This window comes from Lipotes vexillifer, unplaced genomic scaffold (assembly GCF_000442215.2).
Source record: "Lipotes vexillifer unplaced genomic scaffold, Lipotes_vexillifer_v1.1 scaffold393, whole genome shotgun sequence".
NCBI lineage: Eukaryota > Metazoa > Chordata > Mammalia > Artiodactyla > Lipotidae > Lipotes > Lipotes vexillifer.
Window position 1 is genome coordinate 2,841,989 of NW_006774564.1, and position 20,584 is coordinate 2,862,572.

A 20,584-nucleotide genomic window follows, 5' to 3' on the forward strand; every position below is an offset into this window, starting at 1 on the left:
AAAGAGTGAGATTCTATACAGAGTCCTTCAAATTCTGCTATAAATGAATCACAAAAAGAAAAGCATAAATAGAAAATTACAACAGAAGCTGTAAGATATAAATTCACTAGAAAAATGTACTTGTCCAAATTACTCATATATGGAAAAAAAAAAGAAATTATTAATATTTTACTTACCAAATCAACAGAGTAAAATTAAGAAGACTGTCCACATGGATTCCCACATAAGAAAACATATTTAATGCAAATGACCACACATGCGTATGTATAAGTATATACAGAATGTAAAATTTCTTACGGGAGGGACAATGGGAACACCAAGGTAACTCCAGTTACGAATCATGTCACTCTCATTTTCTATCTTTACATTCTGGATCAACCTGTCCAAGTTTTCTTCCGTAGTTCCTTAGATAAGTAAAATATGAGTGCACAGTCAAATAATTGCTACCATAATCATTTCCAGGTTTTGGGTATCCAAGAATAAAGCTTTTTTTAAAAAAGCAAACATTTAAATTATATACCCTTCAGTATGCTCCCAATTTCACATTTTTCCTTTTATTTATCTTAACCAACTGTAGCCACTACTTTTGAATTTTCTAAGATTTTCTTACGATCGAATAGTAAACCACTTATTGTAAAATGATTTTAGAGCTGGATATTTTAATATATTCAAGAAAATAAACAGTCTGCATTACCATTAATACTGAATATATAAAGTAGGATTGCTCTTATTTTATCATAATTATCATGATTTTTGTTGAGTAGAACTGGAAGGAGTACTCGCATAGCATCTTTGACTTTCTGTCCTTCTGCGTCAGTTCCAAGTGCCAGGTCCTTAACGAAAATGAAATATAGTCAGTGGTCTATGATCCAAATTCATTTTTCAGTTAAAAAAAACCTATTACTAAAACTTGCCAAATTTTAATGGAACACTGATGCCTTTTCACAGGAAAATGTGAGTATCACTTGTAAACTAATACTGTACAAAATGTAAAAAGTCAAAAAATAATTCAGAGAAGAAAATCATTAATCTATACCTTTGCTAATATGGTAGACATGAGCCGCATGTGGCTACTGAGCACTTGAAATGTGTCTAGTCTGAATTAAGATGTGCTCTAAGTTAAAACACCAGATTCTGAGGACTTGTTTGTGAAAAAAAGAATGTAAAATATTTCAATAATTGTTTTATATTGATTACATGTTGAAATAATATTTTGGATGTACTGGGTTAAATCAAATATATTAAAGTTAATTAACCACACTCATTTCTTTTTACCTTTTTAATGTGACTACTAGAATATTTAAAATTATACATGACTTGCATTCTATTTCTATTAGACAGCACTGATCTAAATAGTTTTGGCATTATAGAGGAGACTTTAATTAAATGTGCCTACACAGTACTCTGCAGGATGCTACCTTAAATGCTGCACCCACTGAAAGAGGCCTGCCAACAGTGCTACCCTGAATTAATGCTCCAAACACTTAAATCATCCCATTCAACCAAAAATGCATAATCACAGATTAGGAGGGACTGCTTACTATGATACTGTATAGCTACTTGTTAGCGTTGGTAAGGAATGATGTATTAAACCAAGTGGGTGAGTCTCCTTCTAAAAGAGGTTCTGTGATCTAGTGCACTGTATTGAACAAAAAGTTAGGTTTTACCTTACAAAGTTAATTCTGGAAATCTATCCTGAACATAGGTATTTCTGGCTCTGCACATACCTGTTCAGTTTTGCAGAGCTTTTCTATATTAGGCTTGAACTTATTCATGCAATCTTCTGCTAAGTTAAGATGAACAACTTGCTGAAAAACAGAAGAAATCAATCATTTAAAGCATTTTCATTTCTTTCTGTGTAACTGATAATATTAAACTTTTGAGATGGGCCTGAAGGAAAGCATGGGCTTTGGTGGGAAGGAGGTACCATGTAAATCAAGGGAAACATCTCCAGAACGGAAAAAAGTGAAAATTACCATGATCTACGGGGGATAATCAACAGACCACAAAAAACAGAATGGAAGGGTTGAATTTGTGTTGGGCTTATGAGTAGTGAAAAATAAGGTGAGAAAAAAATAGTGAAGTCCTTAAAGTCAAGCAGAAAAAGTTTGAATTTATGTTATTGATTCTTGATTAGGGAGCAATATGATAAAAAATATGTAAATATTATTCTGATAAATACTTGTAAGAAGGACTGGAACAGCAAAAAAACAAAACTTTACCTGCCCACACAGCTTTGATTGCTCTTAAATCTACTGATATATAACTATTAATGCAGACATCCCTGGTGGCACAGTGGTTAAGAAATCCGCCTGTCAATGCAGGGGGACACGGGTTTGAGCCCTGGTCCAGGAAGATCTCACATGCCGCGGAGCAACTAAGCCTATGCGCCACAACTACTGAAGGCAGCATGCCTAGAGCCCATGCTCCACAACAAGAGAAGCCACCACAGTAAGAAGTCTGCACACTGCAATGAAGAGTAGCCCCTGCTCACCACAACTAGAGAAAGCTGGCATGCAGCAATGAAGACCCAACGCAACCAAAAATAAATAAATAAAATTTTAAAAATAACTATTAATTCAACGAACCAAGTATAACAACAACCACTTGTCAATCCAATGTTGAATTTTCTTATTAAGCTGATAAATATTAAGCTTTTTCTGTTTGGCTATTCAAGATAAAGATATAAATCAAGAGTATATACAGAGAGAACTTTATTGGGGAGCTTAGATATTTGGGGTATTTCTCAGACCTAAAGTAAGGTTTTAGAGGACAACTAACACCAAGTATTCCATGACACCCACTGCTAAACCCGACTACAGAACTGGATGGACTAATAAACTAAAAATGATAACATATCTTATATACGATACTGCTTACCTTAGTGATCTGTTTACGGAAATGGGGCATCTTTTTCATCAGTTGGGCAAGAGCACTAAGTGATGTCTAGGAAAAATAAAACATTTTTTAAAACAAACTTATGATTCAGTTATTTTTATATAACAAGTTTAAAATCCTGTAGTTTTAAATATTTATTAATTTACTAAATATTTGGCAATTTTAAAAAGAAAACAAATTCAAGGTTTCCAGTTGCAGCCATGATAAAGTAACTGATATAAAAATTATTCTCCGGGGGCTTCCCTGGTGGCGCAGTGGTTGAGAGTCCGCCTGCCGATGCAGGGGACACGGGTTTGTGCCCCAGTCCGGGAGGATCCCACATGCCGCGGAGCGGCTGGGCCCGTGAACCATGGCCACTGAGCCTGCGCGTCTGGAGCCTGTGCTCCACAGCGGGAGAGGCCACACAGTGAGAGGCCTGCGTACCACAAAAAAAAAAAAAAATTCTCCCTCCATAAACAAAAACAAAATTGGACAAAATAAAAAAGACAACAGCTTTCAGGCAAAGGATTTTTCAAAAATAGCTCAAAGCTAGGTTACTTGAGCAAAGGGAAGCAGACGGTGATCCCTGCAGTCATCCTGGCTCTTCCCTGAAACATTTTCCAAAACACAGTGAAAGGAAGTAGAGTATAAGTAGAAAGCAAGTCTCTCTGGGCAGAGGAAAAAGAGGTCAGAGTTTGGGGCTACTGAGGTAGGGTTTGGGGTCCAGGGTTAATAGAGAAAAGAGCCAGTCACAACATAACTCAAAGACGTGTAGGAGGGTTGCCTTAGCATCCCTGGCCAAATACTAAGCTGCACATATACAGGGCATAACTCTTAAAGGCCTAGCAGAGAACAACTGCAGAGATTTCAGAGGGGTCTTAATGCAAGACAATATTGGCATTCTCTGATCCAGACAAAGTAGGCAGTTCTAAGTGAACATCCCAGACATTTAGTCCTGGAAGGACTATATCTTCAGACTAAATGCAAAAGTGAAATACACTCAACATAACAAAAGCCTGACATGAAGTCTCAACAGAATCAAGGTTATTCACTAACAAATTAACTGCCTGCCAGAACAGAACTCAATACTCTTAGTAAAGAGAACATCATCAAGAGCCTTTGCAACATAGCATCCACAATGTCTAACATACAGTATTATATTACTGGACATGTAAAACAGGAAAAAGTGATCGATACTCAAGTGATGAAACAGTCAATAAAAGTAGACCCAAGAAAATCCAGACGCTGGAGTTAGCAGACAAGGACTTTAAAATATCATACTTATGTTAAAGAAAACAGGTGAAAAGATGAACTAAATGGATGAAAAGATGGAGTATTTCAATAGAGAATTATAGACTTTATTAAAAAAAAATTCAATGGGGCTTCCCTGGTGGCGCAGTGGTTGAGAGTCCGCCTGCCGATGCAGGGAATGCGGGTTAGTGCCCCAGTCTGGAAGGATCCCACATGCCGCAGAGCGGCTGGGCCCATGAGCCATGGCCGCTGAGCCTGCACGTCCGGAGCTTGTGCTCCGCAGCGGGAGAGGCCACAACATTGAGAGGCCTGCGTACCACAAAAAAAAAAAAAAAAAAAAAAAAAATTCAATGGATGTCCTAGAATTAAATGCAACTTTGAAATTAAAAACACAATGAATGACTCATACATTGTTGGTGAAACTGTAAAATGGTACAGCAAATTAGGAAAACAGTTTGGAAGTTTCCTAGAAAATTAAATATACATTTACCATATGACCCAGCAATCTTACTCTTATTTATCCAACTGAATGAAAACATTTGTTCACACAAAACCTGAATGTTCACAGTGGCTTTATTTGTAATTCTCAACAACTTGGAAAAAACCTAAATGTTCTGCAACTTGTGAACAGATAAAATGTAGTATATCCATACAATGGAATACTACTCAGCAATAAAAAGTGTTGAAGCTCCTGTTACATGTCACATGGATGAATGTCAAGTGCATTATATTAAATGAAAAAGCCATATTGTATTATTCTATTTAGCTGTCATTCTGGAAAAGACAAAACTATAGGAACAGAAAATAGATCAGTGGTTCTGAGGGGATCAGAGTTGAGTGGAGAGGTTGCCTACAAAGTGGCACAAGGCAATTGGTGGGGAAGGTGTTGATGGAATTGTTCTATATTTTGGTTGTGGTTATATGAGAGTATACATTTGTCAAAACTCATACAATTTTATACTATAAAGGGGGAACTTTACTTTCTAATGCAGTTTAAGAAACAATATGTTGAATGGGTTTAACTGCAGACTGGATACAACAGACAAAAGTAGGGGACTCGGGCTTCCCTGGTGGCGCAGTGGTTGAGAGTCCGCCGGCCAGTGCAGAGGACATGGGTTCATGCCCTGGTCCAGGAAGATCCCATATGCTGCGGAGCGGCTAGGCCCATGAGCCATGGCCGCTGGGCCTGCGCGTCCGGAGCCTGTGCTCCGCAACAGGAGAGGCCACAACAGTGAGGGGCCCATGTAACAAAAAAAAAAAAAAAGTAGGGGACTCAAAGTCAGGTTAATAGAAAATATTTAATTAAAGCACAGAGGAGGAAAAAAGTGGGAAAATAAGGAACAGAATAGAAGAGATGTAGAATATGGTCCAAAAATCTAAAACACAAGTGAATGGAATCCTAGAAGGAGAGGAAAGACAGACTAGGACAAAATCAAGATGTGAGGAAATAAGAGCCAAGAATTTTACAAATATGAAGAAAGTTACCAACCCACTGATTCAAGAAGCTCAATAAACCCAAGGAGGATAAATACCAACAATAACACATCATAGTAAGGCATATTATGGTCACATGGCTAAAACTAAAAGATAAAGACAAAAATCTTTAAAAAGACACTTTATCTTCAGGAAATTAACAGTAACATGACAGCTGACTTCTTTAACAGAAATGATGGTAGCCAAAAGGTGACATATTTAAATCTTTAAATTGCTGAAAGGAAAAGAAGAACTGCCAACTTTGAATTCTAAATACAGTAAGTGTCTCTGTAAAACCTGTAAAACACAGATATCCTTAGATAAAAACAAAAGTTGAGAGAAATCATCCAGCCCAGATGGAAACACTGAAGAGCAATAAGGAATAAATAACAGATTTCAAATTTATGTGGACAATATAAAAGTCTATTGAGAATTTAAAACACAAATAACATCCTGACTTTATAACACATGTTAAAGTAAAATATATGACAACAATAACACAAAAGAGGAAGGGAGGTAAATGGAGTTAAACTATTATAAGGTTCTTGAATTCTTTAGGACATGGCAAAAGTATACTTTAAGGTACACTGTGATAATATAAGGACACATTTTGTAGTACCCAATGTGATGACTACAGGAAGGATACCAAAAGGTAAAACAAAAGTTTATTTTGGAGACAAAATGGAATAGTTTAAAGAAAAAAAAAAGGCCTATATATATAAAGAAGGCAGAAAAGGAAAAGGATAAAATAAATAGAAAACAAGTAAGATGGTAACAAATTCAACTATATCAATAATTACATGAAATACAGATGGACTTAAACATTCTAATTAAAAGATAAGGATCATCAGATTGAATAAACAAACAACCTCAACTATCAATACAAACTCTTTTTAAGAAGCACACTTTAAACATAAAGGCACAAATTGGTGAAAATAAAAGATGAGAAAAGATATACCATGTAAACACTAGCCAAAATAAAGCAGGTATGGCTATATTAAAATCAGACAAAGTAGAACTTAAGTCAAGAAACATTGCAAATGAAAAACAAAATGACATTTTGTATTGATAGAAGATAAATTCAACAGAAAGGTAACTATCTTAAATTTATAAAGACTATAATTAACATGGCTTTATCAGTTGATATAGCTTTGAAAGTTGACAAGATTCTAAAAAAAATAGACTAATTCACAGCCATAAGCGATACCATTCTCAGTAACTGATATAAAAAGCAGATAAAAAATGAGTAAAGAAATAGAATATTTGAATAACATGATGAACCAACTTGATTTAATTGACACACATAGAATTTGTATTCTTTTCAAGTACACATTGGGTACTTAACCACAATAGATCGTATGATAGGTCACAAGTCAAGTCTGAACAAATTTCAAAGGACTGAAATCATACATGGCACATTCTCTGACCACTATATAGTTAAATTACAATTCAATAACAGAAAGACAAGTAGAAAATTCCCAAACTCTTTGAAATTAAAAAACATATTACTATGTAACACATAAGTCAAAGAAGAAATCACAATGAGAGTTAGAAAACATTTTGAGCTGAATCGAAATAAAAATAGGTTATTCCAAAACTTGGGGAATGCAGCTACAACCATGTTAAGAAGGAAATAAATATATAGTAAGAGAAAAAAGGCTGAAAATCAGTGCTGTAAACATCCAACTCAAGAAGTTAGAAAAACAAGTCAAAGAAAACTGAAGGTAGGAAATAAAAATGAGTAGAAATCAATTCAACATAAAACTAACATACAGTAGAGAAATCAGCAAAGCCAAAAGTTGGTTCTTTGAAATACTAATTATATATATAGGGATATTAATAGTATGTAGGCTAAAACACAAATTAACAATATTAGGATTAAATAAATAGAACACAGCTACAGGTTCTACAGACACTGAAAAGATAAGAGGATATTTGAAAATGAAGATGTAATAGACAAATCCCTTAAAAATGAACATCCCAAAACTGATATAAAAAAATTTAAAAATCTGAATAGTTCTGTAACTATTAAAGAATTTGTAAGTAGACTTCCCCATAAAAATGGAAAACTCCATGCCCAGACTGCTTCGGTTGTGAAGTCTTCCAAGCAATGATGAGACAAGTAACAACAATCTTACACAAACACTTCCAGAGAATGAGAGGGAAAACATTACAACTCATTTAAAGACCAATATAATTTTGCTGCCAAAACCTGACAAGATTATCTCACTCACACACACACACACACACACACACACACACACACACACACACACACAAGAATTATTACAGGGAAATACTATTGTTCATAAACCTAGAAGTAAACATTCTAAGCAAAATATTAGCAAATAGAATCCAGTGATATAGGAAAAAGATAAAGTATCATGACTAAGTGGAGCTAATTCCAACAATGCATGGTTGGTTTAATGTTAGAGAATCAATGAATGTAACTTATCACATTAACAGAATAAAAGAGGGAAAAAAATTTCAATAGGTGCTGATAAAGCATTTGATGAAATCCAACACCTACTGCTGATTCAAAAAACAAAACCAAAAAAAACCTGTTGGTAAATATGGAATAGAAGGGAACTTCTTAATCTGACAAAGGATGTATCTAAAATAATCTAGGGCTTCCCCAGTGGCGCAGTGGTTGGAAGTCCGCCTGCCGATGCAGGGGACGCGGGTTCGTGCCCCGGTCTGCGAGGATCCCACGTGCCGTGTGAGCCATGGCCGCTGGGCCTGTGCGTCCGGAGCCTGTGCCCCGCGGTGGGAGAGGCCACAACAGTGAGAGGCCCGCGTATCGCAAAAAAAAAAAAAAAAAAAAAAAAAAAAAAAAATAATCTAAAACTACCATAATACTCAATGATGAAATATCAAACACGTTTCCCCTTAGGTTGGGAATGAGACAAGGATATCCTGTCACCAGTTCTATTCTACATTATACAGCTAGGAGGTATTAACTACTAAGAAAACTAGTTTAAAAGGTATACAGATTTGAAAGGATCAGGCTAAATTTTCTTCATTCACAGATATTATTGTGCCACTTTCTGAAATGATAGAAATGTCCTATATCTTAATTTAGGTGGTAGTTCCACAGGTATGTGTGTGTATGAATACATATATATGTATGTAAAAAGCTATTCAGTATACACTTAAGATTTGTGCACTTTACTTAGGTAAATTATACCTCAATATAAAAAATCTAACAAGAATGCATTAGTGCAATTGGCTAAATGGCCTTTTAAAAATAAATTTTAATGGAGCAAGACAGAGAAAATGTTGCTAACTGTTGAGGCTAGGTAATGGGTACATGAAAGTTTATTTTCTCTACTTTTGTGTATGTTAGAAATTTCCCCAAATGGAAAGTTAAATAGATAAAAAATTTTACACAGACTTTAAAATTCACCTTCTTCGTTATCTTGAAAGTTAAATAACACTCTTACCTTTCCTTCTGTTGCTTTCTTTGTTGATGAAATTTCTTTCATAAGCTTGGGAATTTCCCTGTCAAATTGTAAGAGAATTCTTTAAATTTCTAAGGTGTAATTCTTTACAAAAATATTTTAAGATTACAAAATGTACTATCATGTATTTAGTATTTTAAAAATGTGGAATAAAAATTAAAATGAGTTCACATACTCTAATACAACTGCAATATGCCGATGTCGAATTCTGACCCAGAGGTCATCATCTTCTTCAAGGATTGCCTCCTTTTCTTTCCCATCGGTTTTATATCTACAAGTAGAGAGAAGTATGAACTTTTTGATTATTTTCCCACCCAAAAAGTTAAAGAAACATTTTTATAAACAATAATTTTAAGACACAGCTCAAGAAACTGAAGAGTACATCCACTATTTTGGGGGATAATGAATACATATTCAAAACTAAGGCATATTGCTATCTATACAATAAAAATCAAAGTGCTATATCTACCAAGACCTTTTTACTTTCAATGTTAGGTTTAGCTGTCAATATTATAGAGTTTTATCTCAGCAAAGTGGTATCTTAGAAACAAAAATTCAACGTTCCACAATCAACTTTAAGAACAAGAGTGAATACACTAACAATTTGTATTCAAGTTGCTCAAAACACTACTTTGACATACTAATAACCATCAACTCAACTATCAAACATCCATCAAGAAAAGAAATGTCACCCCCTAATGCAGCCTATTAAGTACTGCAGGTGTTTCAGAGTTGGTACAAAATTCACAAACATATATCATCTGTTTCTATATTCTTCCCTAACCCTATAACCACATCTCCTTTAAAGAATGGGAAAGGAAATGAGAGAAAAACTAGTGTAGCCATTAAAAACCTTGATTGCTTTAATGAGTTCTACTGAACTGAGAGGCAATTCAAGAGGTTCATGAAATTACTCAAAATAGGCTTCCTGACTGCTTCCCCAAAAGTAATTCCTCGCTTCTCTTTTTATGCAAATAAGCCAGCCTCCTTCCATTTGTGGAGCTGGAAAATTCAATCACCCTTGGGACTGTCAACGTCCTCAAGATCAGAATGGACAGCACTGAGCTTTCCTAGCACTGGATAGCGGACAATAAATGGAGATTTCTGCTGTATAAATATAATCATTTCTACAGTCCCCCAAATTTCAGGCCCCATCTACAAAACCATCTACCTATTTGGTCTTAATTACAGATGCCCAAAGGCAGAACGACTGTGCTTAATTACAAGACTGCACTAAGGACAGAGGCCTTTTTGTCATTTAAAATGTCACTTTGTACTTCTTTAACCTTTGATTTATAAACAAAGATTAAGGTAGCAGGCCTGACAATACTAAAAGATGATGACAATCCTAAGAGTACATTTAAAGAGGTCACCAAGATGAAGAACACAGTCTGGATACTTAGAAGTTTCTGCTCTGCATTATTTCCATTAAAAATTGGGATGGAGCACAACACACAGGGAGTTCGTGCTTCCACCTAGTCTTATCCCTGGACTTTTTCGATTCATTCAAAAAATCTCTGACTTCTTTGTTTTTGTTTTTAAATAAGTCTCTCCATTACTCTTAAAAAATTAAACCTTGCTTTGCTTGCCAGCAAACCTAGGGAGATAAATTTTTTTTAAAAGTATTAGGTTAGAAATGTCTGAAACTTATGTCAATAGTCTGGAACCAAATTCTTAAGTGCCCATCAGTTTAAGTCGTTTCTAAATCTCTTGAGCAACGTAGCTTTAGAGACCTAAAGGATAAGAGAGGTAAACAACATGCTTTCTGAAAATTCTGAAAAAACTGCTTAAAACTACTTTTATATTAGAATAACTACTTTTATATTAGAAAAATGTTGATCTACGTCATCTAACATTAATATAAATAAAGAAAAACTCAGAAGCCAGGATTTGACCAGAATGCAAATAAAAATACAACAGAAAATACAAAATTAGTTTAACAATATTTGGTTTAAGAAAAAATATTAAGTATTATAATTAGCACAAGGTTTTGGATCTTTTTAATCTATTAAAATTACTAAATTAATTTAAACATAAAATTTCAGAAAACTAATTTTCTTTTTCATTACTATGCTCAAAGCAGTAAATCTTAGCTGAAAAATGCCAATTTGGATTTAGAAATTATGATATCAAATAACATGTTATATATTTATGTGTATATGTGTGTGTATATATATACACACACTCATAAATGATGCACAAAGGTACAATAAAATGGTTCCTTAACAGAAAAGTGATTTCATTTTTCATTTAGCTACTTGATATTACTTTTGAAGTTAATATGCTTATATCAGAGTTAAGTCAATAATAGGTACCAAATTGGTAAACTTGTATCTATTCTCAATAACCATCCTAATGAGGTTCCTAGTCTTCTAATCCTTTAAAATACACTATGTTGACAAGACACACATATAGATAACTTTTGGATGTGTGATTCAGAATAATCACAGCCTAACCAATTTGAATATGGTTTTCACTTCAATAAATATAGTAGTGAGCCTGGTATTTTCTGAAAAGTACAAATTCCAGCTGTTTAAAATCTATTTTTGTTGTAGACACAGTTAAGGAAGCAAATACACTGAAAAAGCTTCAAAGCAGTTAAATTACCCATTAACAAACAAGGTCAAGATATTTTTAACAGATTATGATTATAGGGGTAAGAGAAGGATAAAGTCTCTGAATGAAAAAGGTTACAGGGGCTTTAGATTTCTGGTGCCTGCACGAATCATTAAATGCTAATATCCTATCCTGTTTGTATATGCCCTATATATTCCCTTCAAGTTATACTTGCTTGTATGTATCATTCTCAATCGGCAGTAGATCATATGCCATTGCCTGAAAGGTCAGTTCATGCAGGACAGTGGACACAGGGTCAAAGCCACGATCAATTATTATGAGCTGGGAATGAGTTTTACCCTGGAATAACAAAATAAAATTATCTTAAGAAACTTCAATTTCTTTGTATGAACACATTTTTAGTATCTTAGAAAACAAAAGCAGACTTTTCCTAAGTTCTGCCCCATTCCTAAGAATGTGAAGTTATATTAAAACAGAAAAATCTGAGTGGTATAACAGGGGAAAAAAATAAGACTACAAAACCAAAAGCTTTCATAATTAGAGTAAGAGGCTATACTCAATAACACAATATTGTGAAAATTCCTTTAAAAAAAGTAACATTTGGCCTGCACTAAATCTATTTCCTTAGGAATTCAGCTCCATAAACACTAAAACTGATCTAAATTATGAATAGTACTTATTACTTGAGCTCTTTATGCTATACCCTGTGCTAAGCAAGAAATATCTGTATTATTTCATTCTTATAGCAACCCTGTGAGACAGGGATTATTAACTCCATTTGACAATGGGGGCATTAAGGCTTAAAATTAAGTAACTTGCCCAAATCACATAGCTAGCTAGTATGTGGTAGAATGGCGATTCAAACCCAGGTCAGCTTCACTCCATGGCCTGTACTCTTAACCATTACGCATTTTAAAAGATTTCACTGATGCCAGCTAAGATGGTAAATTACAATGAAAGCTTTGGTATCATTAACTCACAAACAGCACTAATCATTAAACAGTGAATAATAGTGCTGGGAAAAATCATTGTTAATATCAGTATCTTCCATACTTCATTTTAAAAAGTAATAAATTCTCTGGATTATTATTTGGAGCAGTAAGAGATAACTACAACTCAGACAAACATTTCTTATTTATTTACTTCCAGCAGACAAAGGTAAACTACATAGAATAGATCTTTAAAATTTTTTTTAGTTAACCATTCACTCATTTAAATAAACCTTGAGATAGTATGGTATAGTGATTAAAAGCACAGCCTCTGGAATCAGGTAGATCTGGGTGTGAATCCAGCCTTGACCACTTTCTCTCTTTCATTTTTTAAAATTTTTTGGCCACGCCACACAGCTTATGGGATTTTAGTTCCCTGACCAGGGATCAAACGTGGGCCCTCGGCAGTGACAGCATGGAGTCCTAACCACTGAACCTCCAGGGAATTCCCAGCCTTGACCACTTTCTTGTTGTACAACTTTGGACAAATTGCTTAACTTGTTAATATCTCAGTATTCTCATTAAAAAACAAACAATATATATATATTTAATCAGAACCTCTGCCCTATAAGATTACTGTAAAGATTAAATGTAATAATACCATAAACACTTATCACAGTGCCTGGCACTTAGTAAGCCCTCAATACATGTAAGTTATGAGTCTTCAGAAATATGAATAGGAAAAAGACTGTGCAATATAAGTGCTATATCAGGGCTTGGGGCTATGAAAGTATGTGAGAGGAAGAATCGCTTGACCTGAAGAGTGAGGAAAGACTTCAAAAAGGAGGTGACACTCTCTCAGGTCCTTGAATGAAGAAAAGGTATCAAGCATTTGAAAGGTGTATAATTTCTGAAGCAGAAAGAATGGAAAGGACAAGTTTGGTTTTTGTGGATTTTCCTTTTTATCACTGAAATCATGAAGGACTAAAGGGATATTAACTAATATAATGATCATTTATCTCTTTCCTCATTCAACAAACATTGACTACCTACTATACTATGTATACCGAGCCATTATCTTCATAACTACAACCAGGACAACAGATTTCACTAGTCCTCCAAACCAAAAACTAGTAACTTTTAAAGTTCTGAACCAACATTACATCTACTCTTACACCCTCCATTCTAGCCAAGTTGTTTGTGAATTTTGCCTTTTTCTCTATGCCTCTGGCCAAAGAACCCTGTTATCCAAGAAAAAAACTCCCTCTTCTGTTATACTCATTCTTCAAGCTCAAGGGCCTCTTCCTCTAGGATGCCTTCCAAGACTCCAGTTACAATAAGATTAAGCCCCAGCCTATGTTCCCACTACATTTCATGTATTCTTCTCTCATTCCTCTTACTACATGCATTGTAATTGGTGGTTTCCTTGCCCATCTCCTCTTCTAAACTATCAACAGTTCCTTATTTTTATTTTTCAGCTACTGTCATATGGCTTCCTAGCCCTGTGGCATCACCTCTGTCAGTCTACTCAAGCTCTTCACTCTCCAACCCAAGCTCAAATGCTAGAATTCCCCAGGTTCTAATCTTAGTCTTAGATTACTTTATATTACCTTGATAAGATAGTAATAGCTATCATTCATTAAACTCCTATTATATGCCAAACACAAGCTAATCTGCCTAATCTTCATACCAACCAAGCAAGGTACATATCATCTGATCCATTTTATAGATGAAAATACAACTCAGAGTATATAATATGTCCAAGAACACAAAGCTGGTGACAACAGTAAAAATTATGATTATTAACTGTTTACTCAGTTGCAAGCACTATTCTAAAAACTTTTTATGTATTAACTCATTTAATCAACTATTTTATAATACAGGTATTCTCTTATTATCCCCATTTTATAGATAAGAAAACTTAGGCACAGAGAAGTTACATCATTTGCTAATTGACGTATCTATGAATTAAATGGCATAGCCAGGATATAGACAAAGTGCTTATTTCAAAACCCTTATCTTCTCCTCTAAGCCACACTGTCTATTAAGACTTCTACTACCACTTATATCAGTGATTCCCAAATCAAAATTGGGGATCTGTGTTAATGATTCTCAAATCAATACTGGAAAATGAATGAACAACAGTTTCCTTGGTTTATAAAGAAAAAAGACAGATTTTATGCATAACCACTATTTGTCTTTTATATGTTACCTTTATTAGGCTCTTTTCATCAATCTTGTAGTAGTTTTCAAGTTTTTTTTCAACAAGCTGAGCAAGCTTACTGGCATTATCCAGAGGTTTACTAGAAATGGAAAAAATGTTCGAACAATTATCTTTCTTTCAAGACACACTTTACAATATCAAGTTGAATTCTAAAATTAAACCATAAATTTATTAATTTAAAAGATTTTATAAACAGGAGAAGTTCAGATAATACATCAAATATAATGCTATATCAAGTTGTCTGGATTTTATCAATGTAAACCTTATCATACGTGCTTCAGATTTTTTTCATATGAAGGAAATATTATAAATAAAACCGCAGCTCCTTTATTCCCCTCCCAATTCCCGGTCTTCTCCCCCACCCCTAGCTACCCCCCCTCCAAGGCAATACTATCATGAATTTGATGTGTATTCTTCCTGTCATTACTATTATTCATATGTTTACTGTTTTATATGTGTTTTAACTGTATGTTTTTACTGTTATATATATGTGTGAGATCTATGTTGACACATATCAAATTTAATCATTTTGGTTCAATATAGTATTCCATCATATGATTTATACTGGATTCTATACATTCATTCACCTAAAGATGGACATTTAAGTCATTCTCAATTTTATACCATTGCAAATAACATTGAAACAAATATCTTTGAACATACATCTCCATGTACATGTTTCTCTATTTTCTCTATATCTCTATATTATTTCTAAAAGTATAATTGCTAGATTATATGGTATGTACATTTTCAACTTTTCCAGATATTACCATATTACTCTCCAAATTACTTGACCAATTATCTCTCCCACTAGCAGTATGAGATCTCCCTACATGCTCTCTTAACATTCAGTCAACTTTCCAATATAGTCTTTTGCATAAAATCTTGTATACCACTGTCTTCTAAAATGATAAAATCATACCCTAAATTGTAACTTCATGACCAGTGACATTAGTATAACTTCTGAGTCTACAAGAAATTGTAAGAAAAGGCTCTTCAATTAGCAAACCAACCTCAAAAATGGAGGCTCTCCTTGTAAAGGGCTTCAAAGTGTTAAAGGACCTTTAGGTTTTATACCTCAAAAGTAAATAAAGAAGCAACTATAAAGAATAATTTATTACACATTTTGCTTTAAAATATTTTCAAAAGGAAATAATTTCATGTTAGAATTACACTTGAAAAGTCCATGAGGCATAAAAGAATACTTTGTGAAAGAACAGGTAGGATTCTAAAAGCCTGATTATTTAACTATTACAATAACTCCAAACAGGTCCAAAGGTGAGCTATTAAATTAGAAATTGGCCTCAGTTATCCCTCAGTATCCACAGGGGATTGGCTCCAGGACCTCACTCAGATTTCAAAATCTATGGATGCTTAAGCCCCTTTTATAAAATGGCATAGTATTTGCATATAAACTATGCATATCCCCCATATACTTTAAATCACCTCTAGATTACTTGTAACACTAATACAGTGTAAATGCTATGTAAATAGTTCTCTGCATGTAGCAAATTCAAGTTTTGCTTTCTGGAACTTCCTGGAATTTTGTTTTCTTAATATTTTCAATCCACGATTGGTTGAATCTGAGGATGCCGAACCTGTGGATACATATGGCTGGCTATATTACATACTCATTTCCCTGAACAGAGCCAAACACCAAGAGTAGAAGCTTGAACAGAGACTGAACTCTAGCAGGAGATAAACCACTTAGTTCAGAATGTAATTAGCATATCACCTATAAGAAAAAGAATGTTTCCAATACCTGAGGTATGAGTGAAGAGCCTGTTTGGTCACATCTGAATTAAGGAGATTTACTATATACTTTCTAGGTAATTAACAGAAGATTTTTTAAATGGTCAAGAATAATGAAACTTAAATATAAAGTACTACATGAATTTGAAATTAAACAATTCATCCAACTACCTCGACAAATGTCAATGTTTAAGTTAAATAAACTTTTAAAACAGAAACAAGTGACATAACTTATTAGTAGTAGTACAGTATATTTACGTCTACTAGTTTATTAGTGTCATACACTATTTTGAGTTCTTTACAGATATTAACTCATTTAATTCTAAAAACAACCTTATAAGGTGAGTACTATGATTGTTCCCATTTCATAGATAAAGAAACTGGGAGCAGAAGGATCACATAGCCAGTAAGTAGCAGAGATTAAAATCCAAGCTGTCTGGCTATACAGAACAACATGAATGTCTAAGAACATAATACTGAACAAAGCCAGAAATAAAAAACATCAACCCCATTTATACCAAGTTCAAAATCAGGCAAAACTAAAATACGTGTTAGAAGTCAAGATAGTAGTTACCTCTGGGGAGGAGACAGGGGGTGATGACTAGAGGGGATCATGAGGGGGGCCTCTGAGATACTGTTAGTATTCTATTTCTTGACCTTGGTGAAGTTAGATAGGTATGTTCACTTTGGAATGATTTATCAAGCCATATAAATATAATTTATGCACTTTACAGTAAACTTTACTTTTAATAAGAAACAAATAAATAAAGGTACATAGTACTAAAGTCAAACTTTAACTTTTAAAAAACTCCAAAAATCGGGCTTCCCTGGTGGCACAGTGGGTAAGAATCCACCTGCCAATGCAGGGGACACGGGTCTGAGCCCTGGTCCAGGAAGATCCCACATGCCGCAGAAAAACTAAGCCCGTGCGCCACAACTACTGAGCCTGTGCTCCAGAGCTTGCGAGCCACAGCTACTGAGCCCGCGTGCCACAACTACTGAAGCCCGCGTGCCTAGAGCCGCTGCTCTGCAACAAGAGAAGCTACCGCAATGAGAAGCCCGCGCACCGCAACGAGGAGCAGCCCCTGCTCACCGCAACTAGAGGAAGCCTGCATGCAGCAATGAAGACCCAATGCAGCCAAAAATAAAATAAAAGCTGTGACAAAGTGAGAGAGAGGCACAGACATATATACACTACCAAACGTAAAATAGATAGCTAGTGGGAAGCAGCCGCATAGCACAGGGAGATCAGCTCGGTGCTTTGTGCCCACCTAGAGGGGTGGGATAGGGAGGGTGTGAGGGAGGGAGACGCAAGAGGGAAGAGATATGGGAACATATGTATATGTACAACTGATTCACTTTGTTATAAAGCAGAAACTAACACACCATTGTAAAGCAATTATACTCCAATAAAGATGTAAAAAAACAAAAAACAAAAAAACCCTCCAAAAATCTATTTAAAATGGCTACTGAAATTAAATACCATAGATATTTAGATACTATAACCAGTATCCAGATACTATGACTATTTAAATTTGGTGGAAATTCAATAAAACATTAAATGTAAGATGGTATTCCCCATAGGACAACAAAGACATTCTTCTAAGCATTCCTTAAAATTAAACTCATGAAAAATATACATGTAAACCATACCAAATTTAAGCTCTGAAATTCAGTAATAGAGGCTATTAGTTACTCTGAAATTTAAGCCTTAAACTTTAAATCTCCTATATGTACAGCATAATTTTATAAAGAAAATAAATTCTGCAAACCAACACACAAAAGCACAGAGACATTACTTACCTGTACACCAAAGAGCAAATAGACAGCATAACATATACAGGCACCACTGAGTGTCTTACCTTTTATATCTTACTCCAGGATTTTCATCCAGGGTAGCACATACTGTAACTATCTGCTCAGCCATCGCTTCCATGACGATATCTTTTCCATTTGCATTACTAGGGTCTGGACTGTAACAGTAATAGAATGCATCTGGTACATCAAGAGTATATACCTAAGTTAGGCCAAAAAAAGTCACACTGTCAATTTAGAAACTTGACTAAAAATATATATCTAGAAAAACACAGCTATTCCTTGGGATTCTAAAAAAAAAATACTTGCACCAACCATGCTGTTTCCTGAAACAACTGTGTCTTTACCTTAATCAAATCTCATTTTCTCTGTCATCTTGATTTCATCCTTTATTTCTTTTCTCACTCTCCTTTCCTGCTTAGTCTACCTCTCTCCTTCAATTCTTGTTTCATATACAGATTGTACTCTTTGATTTTCTCTACCTGTGCAGCAGATGAAGAAATCTGAGGTGGTCAAATAAAAATAAAAATCTAAAACCTGGCACAAAGAAATAAGACAAAGCCAAAATTGGTCTATATATTTGACATACATTAAAATCTTAACCCATTAGAGAATAACCTAGAAATTTTCCTAAGTTGATATATATTTCAACTCTTTAGCTTATACTCTTTTTTTTTTTTTTTTTTTTTCCTTGCGTTATGCGGGCCTCTCACTGTTGTGGCCTCTCCCATTTGCGGAGCACAGGCTCCGGACGCGCAGGCTCAGCGGCCATGGCTCACGGGCCCAGCCGCTCCGCGGCACGTGGGATCTTCCCGAAACGGGGCACGAACCCGCGTCTCCTGCATCGGCAGGCGGACTCCCAAGCACTGCGCCACCAGGGAAGCCCTAGCTTATACTCTTAATGTCCTTAAAATAGAGACATACTTCCCCAAAAGACACAGCATTGTGCCAGACATAGTACTGGTCTTATGATATATACAGTGAAACCTCACAGACATTTTTCAACTAATAAAAGCATTTACTTACATGCAAAGAATTGGATTAGAGATTTACTATTATTGTGTTATTTGAAGAATACAAAAGAAAAAGCTCTCTAATTGGAGTTGAGATTTTCCCATTAAATTAATTTTAATTTTGTTTTTTAAACAATGATAGTAATCCCCCTTAGCCTAGGATAATGTATTGAGTGTAAAAGTAGACATGTAATAAACATTATAGGTTAACTAATGAATTATGAAAAAACTTCCCGGCATTTCCTTTCACACAAAGTAATTCGTTTCTCTGAACATAACCCATCACTAACAGCAGCAGCCTGAACACAGACTGAGATTTAGCTGAAGCTACCACTTATGTCTGTGTTGCTGTATTAACAAAGTCTTAGTTGCTGTATTAACTGCCAACAAGCACCCTACAGCTGGACTGTGGCTTTCTCATAGCATTCTACCCCATTGCAGTAGATAATATCTGTTCAAAAATATTTATTGCCCTCCCTACAGGGCCTCTTCCTATGGGAGTATACTTCCCACTCATTGACATCAGGCTTGCTACGGTCACTGGAATGTGAGTAGAAGTGACATGTGCCACTTCCCTACAGAAGCTTTAAAAGCCACTGTATGGCTCCACCATTTCTCTTTTCCCTCTGCTATGTCCCAGGCAGAGGCTACTCCTTCAGTCTAAGTCCCAGAATGAAGAGGATGTAGAGCAAAGCCCCAGTCAAACCAAAATGGACACTAACGTGAAGGAGAAATAAACTTTGTTGTTGTAATGCACTGTGATTTGGGGAGTTGTTACCACAGCTTAAATTAATCTTAGCTATTATCTAATACTCTAATGAACCAAATACAATTTTGGAGCTGGTTTTCATTCTACACTCACATCTTCCCTTTCCTTCCTTCTCCTCCCCCCACTTTCCATCACCACCATGACATGTTCCTTTAGACTATTACTAAATGCTTTCTTCATCTCCATGACCCACAATCAGCTCCTTAAATATAGGAACTCTCCCCCCACAACCTCCATCTACTTTTCTTCCTAAATTATAGCCAGCTTAGCTCTGTTTCTACCTAGATACAATCTAGCACCCTCTCCACTAACTATACCAGACTTTTTGTACTCCCTGAGGTCCACTGTAAACAAACTCCCTTATATTCTTTAATGCTTTCCATCTAATTGCCCTAACGTATATGTGACAGCATTAATTACCTTAAACCCTTTGAAAGGGAAAG

At 35.1% G+C, this 20,584-nt stretch overlaps 1 protein-coding gene across 1 annotated transcript in view; it reads right to left on the minus strand.

Annotated features, from left to right (window-relative positions):
- The window catches only part of STXBP3 (syntaxin binding protein 3), a 54,810-nt gene that overhangs the window by 12,279 nt on the left and 21,947 nt on the right, over nt 1–20,584 (minus strand). Inside the window, exons 7-15 of the mRNA XM_007449336.1 lie at nt 18,407–18,561; nt 14,781–14,871; nt 11,854–11,978; nt 9,238–9,333; nt 9,045–9,102; nt 2,881–2,946; nt 1,728–1,808; nt 695–833; nt 298–404 (exon numbers count right to left, since the gene is read on the minus strand). Of these exons, the coding sequence (XP_007449398.1) occupies nt 298–404; nt 695–833; nt 1,728–1,808; nt 2,881–2,946; nt 9,045–9,102; nt 9,238–9,333; nt 11,854–11,978; nt 14,781–14,871; nt 18,407–18,561 (918 nt within the window). The remainder of the gene's footprint in view (nt 1–297; nt 405–694; nt 834–1,727; nt 1,809–2,880; nt 2,947–9,044; nt 9,103–9,237; nt 9,334–11,853; nt 11,979–14,780; nt 14,872–18,406; nt 18,562–20,584) is intronic.